General features: G+C 41.6%; 1 protein-coding gene across 1 annotated transcript; it reads right to left on the bottom strand.

Annotated features, from left to right (window-relative positions):
* Positions 1–1,297: 1,297 nt before the first annotated feature.
* On the bottom strand, positions 1,298–7,962 carry HINT3 (Histidine triad nucleotide-binding protein 3). Its single transcript, XM_012944186.3, has 6 exons — positions 7,105–7,962; positions 2,106–2,195; positions 1,935–2,052; positions 1,834–1,903; positions 1,680–1,800; positions 1,298–1,626 (listed from the first exon to the last, which is right to left on the bottom strand). Exons 1-6 carry the CDS (start codon positions 7,114–7,116, stop codon positions 1,573–1,575), a joined length of 465 nt encoding a protein of 154 aa, XP_012799640.3. The 5' UTR covers positions 7,117–7,962; the 3' UTR covers positions 1,298–1,572.
* Between the last annotated feature and the right edge of the window lie 3,194 nt (positions 7,963–11,156).

The raw sequence follows: 11,156 nt of genomic DNA, 5'->3' as shown, positions 1-11,156 counted from the left end.
ATTGTGCATGCAACTCACATTTATTGCTAATAGTTAAGTCTTAACGAAATTCTCGTCACACCTGACCCCTACCGACTACTTAGTCGTTTCAAAGGCATTGTATTTTCGTGGGACTTTTCGACCTTTTAAATAAACAAATGCACCGTCGTAAACTAGAAGTCGTGGTTTAGCCTTCATGCTAATATTTATTTAGGTACAACACGGCTCCGAAAAATGCACCACACAAAGGAAGCGATATTGTGTAGGAATAAACGAAGTTGAGGTTGTACAATCAATAAATAATTATGGATAACGCGGTCAGAGTACAAAGGTTATCAGAATTAGGTCCCTGCAATACATTTCGAACAACCTGACCATATATATACTTGTTAATTCAGTCCGCTACAACGTAGGACCAGGCACACATATGCATCGGTTCAAGTTGCCACACCTCATTAGCGCTTGTTAAGACATTGTACGAAAAAATCAAAGCGACTAATTGTTTCCATTAATAGATTAACAGAAACAGTATTCAGTAAGGGATACAGTTCAGTTGAAAATTGACAAAGCGACCAAAGATTAAGCCTGACAGTCAGGGCTGCACATCTCAAACCACTGCATTGCACAATCTCTAGAGCTCTAACTGGAGAGTAATGATGAGACGACTGATCCCAGTCTCATTCGGCCATTACTTCTTCGTCTACAACCTCACAACTTCGTTTTTCTTAAGTACGAATGAACAAGAAACAACAGTCACGCAGGATAGAATCTTCGATACCGTCATTGCTCAGTAGGGTTGAAAAATGCATCTTTTTTCTCGTACTATAGTCCAACATTTCATATTGCAATAGTAGCCGTCTTTATTCCCAAAAATCTGGTGAAATGCTTGTGTATAGCAGGGTATGAGCAAACTCGTGTTAATGGATACGGAGCATCCATCTGGGGATTTGGGGAACCCTGATTCCAAACCTGTGGTGCATATAGACTCAAGGATCCCGGGACGGAAACTGGCGTATGAGACTGTTGTTGATCACCGGCGACCGTGGGACTGCATGTCTTAACGTTTCCCCACTGCTTTGTGGATTAGACCTCTAGGTCAAAGGCTGGGGAAGTGACCTGAGAAAACCACCTGCTTCAGTTTAAACAATATTCAAGCCCTTACACAAGTCGAATGACGAAGTGCGGCACATAAACGTTTGGTGCCTCCCTGTACCAATGTTCATGTGTTTGCTTAAATAAATAAAAATAATTTCTTATGGGTTTCCGACCTGCAGAATATTAAATGAAAATCGTACCTGAACACACTATGAAAAAGTTATGATAAAGATATCATAGAAAATATAATTCATTGAGAATCGCATCTGATAAAATAATGAAGACATACTTTTTGTCGAAACAATATCACAACGGCTTTTAAGATTGTTCTGAGAAATAGTAGACTGTATATCAATTTACATGATTCGAAAGCACGGTAAAAAAGAACTATCTACATTGATTTGATGATCAGCAAAATAGAAAAGAAAATATGAAAGCACGTAAACGAAGCCAACTAAATATTGAGTTATTCATTGGACTGCTTGAGGTCGACCTATTTCACTTCTTCCTTTCAATTTTGAGCTTTTTTAAATCGTCCAAAACTCTTTCAACCTAGCAAAGAATTGATAGAAAAAGCGTCAAAATAAGTATGATCGCACACTTACCTTTCGGAAAATATGAAACCGCGGATCAAACATTAGATTAAAACTCATAAGTTGTTTAGGTCCAAGGATGTGCATGTGTAGATGATGGACACTATTGAATGGTGGCCAATGAAATCCAAACCTACAACTTATTTGATATTAAATGATAATTTACAAAAAATCGTCTGGGTCCAATTTCAATTGACTAGTGAGATAATTCTTTCCGCAAGTCATCATATCCATAACTGATTTACATGAAGCAAAGCCAGAGTTTACCTAGTGGTATATCTTCATGAGTCAAATATTTAGCGTTCCTTATGTGCTTTTTAGGAACACATTGAAAGTGATACTGAGCTTTCGGTAAGTGATCATGAAATATCACTAAATCATTGGTCTTTCATAAGTGTTCGGAAAAATTATTGATTAACAAGAATAATCAAAACTTACTTCGAAACAGACTGTTTGATTTGTCTTTCCGTAAGCAATGGAGCAAAAAATACAACCATCTTTTGGTGTTAGCATAGATTTTCCTTCCGTCTATGAAAGTTTCAAGGCGAAATGTTTTTATATCTCAATATATTTAGTAGAAAGAAACAGTGTCCTAATAAAATATTGTCCAGAGAATTGTGCATTAACTGACGATTGAATGGAAAGGATATTACAGGTAACGGATCTATATCCTACTTCCACTAGTTCTCTTTGAACAGTTTAGTAGAGTAGGCTATCATACAAAAAGTACGGCTCAAAGACGAACGAATAAACCTATACCTATTGCTGAATAGATAACAGTAAGAAATCATAAAATATTTTCGGTTTGACATTTCTAAACGTGTCAATCTGTTTTAAATAAAATGACTAGTCACTACGAGTATTATGTATTATTTATTTATTTGAACACATAAATATTGGTACAAAAGGGCACCAAATATATATGCGCCACACAAAACCATGGGAATTTGAAGAGGAGAAGGAAAAAGGTGTGGAGTGTTTAAAAAAAGAGCAATAACGAACAGAATAAGGTAAGGTAGCGTAATAATAATGGGGGAAACGAAAAGGTACAATCAGAAGAAATCTTTCAGTTAAGGAAGATACAACCACGTTTTATGAAGAAAGTAAAAGAAGGTTACAGCAGGATCGCCACTGGCTTCTATTCTGAGCCATATCTGATAACGTCTCTAGCCACTGTGTTGCACCATCTCTCGGACCCCAGCCAGGGAGTCCTGAAGAACCAACAAAAGCCAGCCCTTTGCAGCTTTCTTTCATACCACGACACCATGTCATGCACTGACCACCTCTCCGCTTCTTCCAACTAGTCCCAGAGTCGGCAAATAATGCACGACGTGGAATTCTCTGGGACGACATTCGGGGAACATGTCCAAGCCACCGAAGTCGGTGTTTCAAGATGGTGACACCAATTGGATTATCGTCTCTGTGCCCGAACACACGATACCAAACCTCTGCATTACTAACATGGTGTTGCCACTGAATGTCAGCAATCCTTCGGAGACAGCGATGATCGAACACAGAGATTCGTCTAACGTCATCAACTCGGAGAGGCCAGGTTTCACAAGCATAGAGCAAGACTGCTCTCACCGACGCGTTGTAAATCCGACCTTTTACAGCCAGACTAACATCATGAAGGCGCCAAAGGTGGCCCAGATTGGCATAAGCCGCTCTGGCTTTCACTATACGTGCATTGATCTCATCACTCACACCACCACCAGCACTTATGCAGCTACCCAGATACACGAACTTCTCGACTATTTCTATCTGCTCACCATCCAGGGTGAGTACAGGATTGGAATCCTGCCAGTCTTGTAGAAGTACTTTGCACTTCGAAGGTGCAAAGCACATACCATACCTACAAACACTGATTGCCAACTGATTAAGTGCGGATTGCATGGCTTGGGCATTATCGCACAGTAAGACAATATCGTCCGCATACTCAAGGTTGAAAAGTCGTTCTCTAGGCAACAGATCCACACCGCCATTACTAACATCCATCAGAGCTGTTTCCAGAATGTCATCGATGGCAAAGTTGAGGAGGAATGGTGAGATTGGGCAACCCTGCCTAACCCCACTGCTCGAATGGAACAATGGAGAGAGGTGGTTGTATGCGCTCACTCTGCCTGAGGTGTTTGTATATAGGGCTTTTAGGATGTTAATAAACTTCTCAGGCACACCCTTCTTCAATGGATAATCCCAGAGAACAGTCATGTCCAACGAATCGAAGGCAGCCCTAATGTCAAGAAACACTACGATTGTTGGCCTTTGATAAGTATGACGGTGTTCTAACATTTGGCGGAGGGTGAAGATATGATCAATACATCCTCGACCAGAACGAAACCCAGCCTGCTCCTCGCGAGCCAATCTTTCTCGGGTTTTGAACGACCTACGAAGTATGACGGAAGCCAATAGTTTGGACGCAATCGGAAGTAGACTTATCCCCCGATAGTTGTTACAGGAACGACGTGAACCCTTTTTAAAGATAGGGACAACTATCGACTCATTCCATGATGTTGGTACACTCTCTAGTTCCCAGACCTTTGTAAACAACGTCGTCAGTTCCTTAGTCAGAAAGTCACCACCATCTTTAAAAAGAGCCAGAGGTAAGTCATTTGGGCCAGGCGATTTGTAACGCTTCAAGAGTTGGAGTTCCTTGCGGACTTCCTCCTCATTTGGTGGATCAGTCTTCGGCCATGGAGGGCAGGACAGTCTGACCAATGTTGCCGGAGCAGCAGGCCAGTTGAACTGCCCTTCGAAGAATTCCGCCCATCGTCAAAGACGTCGATGGATGTTAGTAATTGGCATCCCATCATCTTCGCAGATTGTTTCGCTCACACCAGACTTCTTGCTGCCAGTGGCTCGGATGAGTTGGAAGAGCTTCCGGTAGTTACCAGATGCAGCTGCTGCTTCCAGTTCATTAGCACGCTCCGACCACCAGGCTTCTCAGTCCTTACGCAAGCTTTGCCCAATTTCCTTACGTAACATCCTTCGTTTTTGGTCAAACTCACGGTCACCCGGAGTAGACCGACGGGCTTCAATGAGTTGTAAGGAACCTGCAGAAACCCAGTGCTTATAAGAGGGACGTTTCGCGAACCCACAACTGGCTGTACCCGCCATTTTCATGGCGTCATGCAATTGCAACCAATGCTCATCTATACTTTTCGGTGGAGTGGTAGTTAGCCTAGAAACTAGCTCGGTTCGATACTTACTAGCAACAGAAGTTGCAACCAGCTTGCTAACATCAATCCGTCGGTGGCGGTCACTTCGTTGGCCACTGAAAAGTAAAGTAAGATTGGCGCAGACCAGGGCATGGTCAGAATCCAGATAGGTACTCCAAAATGAGCGGTAGTCTTGTACACAACCACGCCAGCGGTAGCTGATCGCGATGTGATCAATCTGAGGCCAGGCTTGAGATGCAGAGGGAGGACGCCAGGTGGCACATCGGCGATGACTGTGCCGAACGTTAGTGCTAGCCAGAAACAGGTTGTGGTCTGTACATAGTTGCACTAGACGGTCCCCGTTATCTGTCCTGCGACCAACAAGTCCCCATCGGCCACCTAAACGATTCCCTTCTGTGCCTAGACGCCCGACCTGAGCATTCAAGTCTCCGGCTAGTACTACAATATCTGTCGAACGCACTTTCTGGAGAACAGATAATTGGTGGTAGAATTCATCCTTGATTGCATCCGGGCTGCAATCTGTCGGAGCATAGGCGGAGATGACGAAAAGACATCGTTTCTCACGCCGATTTCTTCTCACATTGATGGAACTTTCTAATCTAACAGTACATAACCGACTGTTAATGGGGATCGAATCGATTAGTGCTGCCTCAGCTCTAGCGCTTAGTACGACACCAACGCCAGCAAGACCAGACGAAGATGCCACAGGGTCCTCAGATAAACGCACGTAAAACAGGCTTTTTGAAGCGACAGATGGAGAGCGAATTTGTAGTACTTCACCAGAGTCTTGAATACGGGTCTCGGATAGACAACAAACATCGATATTAAGGATTTCCAAAGACATAGCCAGCCCTATCTGTTGTCCGATCTACATAAGTGTGCGAACGTTGAAGGCAGCCAGTTTGAATGGTGCATGTGGTTTCAGAAAAACTGTTTGAGTATTCGTATTTGGTGGTAGCATACAATTTTCAATCAGGCAGTAACTCGAGAACGTTTAGATAGAGCCGAATTTCCACCACAGGCGAGCTGCTGTATAAGTCGAAAAATAAGTATACACAGAGTGGGAATAAAAGAGGGTGAATAAATGGCGTAGTAAATAATAGTAACAATAGTAATAATAATAATAATAATAATAATAATAATAATAATAATGTGAGTCATTTTATTGTTATTCAGAGCAAGAAGAATATTTTCCATAAATAGACAGTTAATTTTTTGTGTGTGGGCTGTGATACTGCCCGGGTGCCCAAACCGAAGCAGGTGGTTTTCTAAGGGGATCACACTCCGAGCCTTTGATCTAAAGGTCTGATCCACAAGGCAGTGGAGCATCGTGAGGAGATGCAGTCCCATGGTAGCCGGTGACCAAGAAATTGGTTCACACGCCGTTTGTTCCCACAGGATAATGGAACCCATGTGCACCATTGGTTTGGGATCCGGTTAAAGTGCCGGACATTCGCTTTTCGTCCTCTCATTTTCGTAAACAACACCCTCGTCACGAGAAGGCAGTGAGTAGGACTTCCCTGGCAGAGGCTGTATACGCGTGGCCGTGTGAGAGTATTTCGAGAGGGAGGGCGAGCCCACCCTGCTCTCGGCTATACCAGGGCATTTGAGGAGATCTATCCGCCATGAGATGTTAAAACTGAACAATATTTAATTTATCTATTACCGTAATTCCAAACAAGTCATCACACAATAACTAGTTTTCAGACTAGGACACTAGTGACAAAATTATCGTGCATACATTTTACTTGTACAGGATTTTTAATCATAGAGGCTGTGAACCTAAAATCCACGTTGGCATAAGCATTTTGGTACGCTTATCTAGCCGAAATACATCACAATATGATCAGGAAGAAGCAGAAACGTAACTCACTAGTTTACCATATTTTTCAGTTAAAGCAAAGATTCTAATGGTATTGTAGAATTTATGCATACACCAAATCATCGATTGGTGAATGTCATCTACTATGGTTCAAATTTTAAGTTCGACGACAGCTGTTAAATGAACCCTGCATAACACTATAATTTTGATAGTTTTTGGATCAGTGGCAGACCAGTACTTGTATCAGCTGCGTAGTTATTTCGTAGTGCTAACAAAACCTTATCCATAGTCTTGCCTTCTAAGATCAAGCTATATCACTAATTGTTCAGCTATTCAGAAATAAGTGACTTTGAGTCCGCAGTTATAACAAGTACTCATAACAGTGTTTCATTAAAATACAAAACTATACATACAATTGATACGACACATTTATTCTTACATTATTTTCCATGGTTCATTATCCCACTTTCACGATAAGAACGATCTGACCACACTACCAAAAGTGACCGTGAACTTTTTACATTTGGAGCCATGTATAGCAAACGAATGTTGATTTGGCATATATATTGTCCTGTCAAATGACAGGAACAGTTACTTCTTGAGGCACTGTGGTGTTTGTATGAACTGACGATTCCTTTGTACTTGTTGAATGCTTGGTTTTGAATTCCAAATATAGTACATTCGTTTGTGCTTATCTAGTACTTCATTATTCAATGGCGTTATTTCTGTGATTCCTAGTTTGTACTATGATTCAGATACCCCTAATTATCATAGGCACCCGACAGTTTGTAATTCATTTCAATACGCAACAACCGCCAAGCAACTAATATAGGAGAGATTAGGGCGAACTTTGTAGGAGTTTCTTAAAAACAGCAGTGCGAATTAAGCGACAAAGCGTTCAATTGTGGGTTTTCTTCTTGCCACTGAGAGGAGAGAGTCTGAAGACTAGTACCTGAACATTTCCTAAAATTGCCACTAAAGTTATTCCCGCCCATTAAAGATTCCATCAGATATGACTTACGAAGCTCCTCGTCTCTCTTGAATCTAATCTTCACACATGGTAATGATGTCAGTCAAATAACTTTCCTCCCATCTCTGGGGATAGGTGATCATGCAGTCGTTAAACCCAAGTTCGTGGCTGAGACGGTCTGTCAAACAGTTACGTCAACCCGTCCCAACATATGGAAGGCAGATACGAAGGCAATCAACTCTGCAGCATAGACTGGAGATTGGATAATTGACTCAGGGGTATCAGTAGAAGAGGCATGGACTCATTTCTGGCAGTTATACAATCAGGTGGCTCAACCATTTATACCCTGGACAGTCGCAAAGAAGAAGAGTAACGGCCATTCCTGGATGGGGATATTCAACGATTTCCAAGACAAAACAAATGTTAGAACGTTACTACCAGCCGTGGCAAAACAAGTACAATGGGACGCCACAGGTCAGTTAGAAATAAGTGTATGATTACAATTCAGAAAGCAGCAAAAAAGTACATTCAGCCCAGTTTGTAATCAAGCAGCCTATGAGACTATACTTGTACACAATTTACAGAACAAGAAAGCAGCATCGGATACCCAACCTAATTTCAGAAGTGAGTGAATCAGAAGTTATAGAGGGTAATCAGGAAAAAGCAGAGGCCATGGCAAACTATTCTGGTGCAGTTTTTACTCAGGTGCTGCTTATAGACGAAGAACAAGACTTAAATACAATGTCAACAAATCGTCTGCTCACCGTGGACTCTGATCGAGACGATGTACTCAAGGCTCTTAGCACCTTAGGCACGGAAAGGTCAGCAAGACTGGATGAATCACACCCTAAAATCCTGAGACAAATTGCACAACATATTGCAGCCCCACTAACTATGATATTCAATATGTTACTTGACCAAGGTGTGTTATCTACGAACTGAAAGGATGCAATCGTCACTCTCATACATAAAACAGGATCAAGACAACTTCCATCGAATTACAAACTTGTCAGCCTCAGCAGTGTCGTAGTTAAAACACTGGAAAGAATAGTCAAGAAAACCATAATAACATTTGTGGAAACCAGCAATTTGTTAAACAGTGAACATCACCATTTCAGAAAACGTTTGTCTTGCACAACAAATCTCCATATTGCAAGGGAGCAATGGATAGAGACTCTAGACAATGGAAACTCAGTGGATGTTGTCTACATAGGCTTCGGCAAAACATTTGATAAAGTGTCAACAAATGGGCTGCTTTTGAAGCTGGAAAATCCAGGCATTTCCGGATCTCTCCTAAAATGATTTAAGGATTTCCTGATGGGTCGTAGACAGAAAATAAGAGCGAATTCCAAGTGCTCCACCTGTAGACCAGTACTTAGTGGAGTGCCGCGTGGTTCTGTCCTAGGTCCCTATCTTTTTATACAGTATGTAAATGAACTCCCAAGAATAGTTGAGTCCTCAATGTTACTATATGCTGATGATGTAAAAATCTGACGAGAAACAACATGAGACGCGGGTGCATTCACACTTCAGATAAATTTACGTGTTCTGATTAGCCGGTCTAAAGAGTGACTGATGTCTATCAACATGACAAAGTGCATCTACATGCACTTTGGGGATACGAATGAAAATAGGTACAACATAGAGGAAGTGCCTGTACCTGAACGAATAAGATACCCGTGGAATACAGGTTTTCACGACGAGTCGTCAATTATTGAAACTCGTTTCATGAAGCGGTGATGTCCACACCTTCAATTAAGCCATTTAAGAAAGTACTATGCACTCACAGAAGCATGCTAGAAATGGAATAGTATAGACTGTAGACCTTCTGTTCTTACTACACAAATCCGAGTCTGAAGTTGTCCACTTCTCTCAAAATTAACACTGTTATTCAAAGGAACGCGATAAATTTTTTGACGTATTCCCAATGGTCTCTAAAAATAAGTATGTGGAAGTATGGTTTTTGTGATTGTCTTGATATAATCCTTAACCTCGTTTGGAAGCCATTAAAAAATGCAAACGTAGAATCTTGAGCCGTGTTGTATTCCACAACGTTTGTAATACGGTAAATAGTTTAAAGCTAATGAACAACTAATGAACAAATATGATATCATTCCACAAACGGTGGACCACCCTGTAAATCCAGATCAGAAACCTTGGAACAAAACACGGATTCCAACTGTCCTAAAAGTACTCCTTAATAAGACTTGAATGAACTTGAATTCATCTGACAGAGAGAAAGAAACTCTCCATCTCTGACGAAAGGGTATGGGAAGACAGAATCCACGATGCCGCAACGGGAAATATTTAAGACTGTACTCAACTGTTCCATGGGTATCCCAACGACAGTGAACAGGTTTTCCCCGCTGATATTATATAACTTGCCGTCATTGCCTCTAAGTATCAAAACTGGTGTTAGGGTTCAGCGTAACGCTTCAAATGGTTGGGGACGGAATAGAAGAAGTTTTCTCTTAACGGGCTTCCGTGTCTAGTAGCAGTGGATCACAAACACACTCGGGCAGGAGCCTAGGTATATTAACAATAATACAGAAAAAAATAAAAGAAATTTGTAAATCACAACAAGATGTTATCCTCAGCCCTTAATAATAGGTCAAGTTTCCTCTTAAAAGACTCCTAGGAAGTCGCTTGGACTAGTTCAGTAGACAGAGAATCCCAGTATTTGACAACTCTTAAGGAGTAGAAGTTGTGTCTACAGTCCGTTCTGCTGCGTTGTGTCTTCAATTTATGGGTGTTACCCCTCAGGTTTGTATTGGGACTAAGCCTAAGTAGGTGTTTAATGGGATGTCCAGAAGTGTTAAGGATACGGTAAGCCATTAGAAGGTCACCTCTAAGACCCCTATACTCTAATGGGTATAGGTTAATTGATTGAAGGCGCTCTTCATAAGGATTGAATTTGAGTCACCGTTGGATACGTTCATGAGTGTCTTTATCCTTTTGGAGTGAGGGAGGAAATACTATGTTTCCGTACTCTAAATAGGGATGGATAAAACTGTTGAAGATTATATGGAAAGATCTACCGTCAAACTGGCCAAAAATGCGTTTCAGTGTTGCCAGTGCAAGGTTTGCTCGAAAGACATTTTTGTCACAGTCAGCGTAAGACTTTAGTTCGTGTGGCACCAGGACTCCTAAATCTTTTTCGACTCGGGATACAACTGAAGAGGAGCTTTCTAAGTTGTAACTGTAGTCTGTGACATTTCGCAGGTGGAGTACGTTACACTTTGAAGTGTTAAAGGTAGGTCCATTATCGTCTGCCCAACTTTGAAGTCGAGTCAGATCCTCCTGAAGTGCCTGTATATCCTCACGGTTGCGCATCGCTCTCCAAAGTTTCACGTCATCAGCAAAAAGTAATAAGCCTAACGTTACCTGTTGTGGAAGACCATCTGTACAAACCAAGAAGAGAGGAGGTCCTAGTACTGAGCTCTGGGGGGATCCCCACCAGGTCATTCCATAGCCTGGCCTTAAAATATCGATTTTTTAGACACCAAGTGAGCCAGTCAATT

This window comes from Schistosoma haematobium, chromosome 2 (assembly GCF_000699445.3).
Source record: "Schistosoma haematobium chromosome 2, whole genome shotgun sequence".
Lineage (NCBI taxonomy): Eukaryota > Metazoa > Platyhelminthes > Trematoda > Strigeidida > Schistosomatidae > Schistosoma > Schistosoma haematobium.
This window is presented reverse-complemented; position numbering and strand designations above follow the sequence as displayed.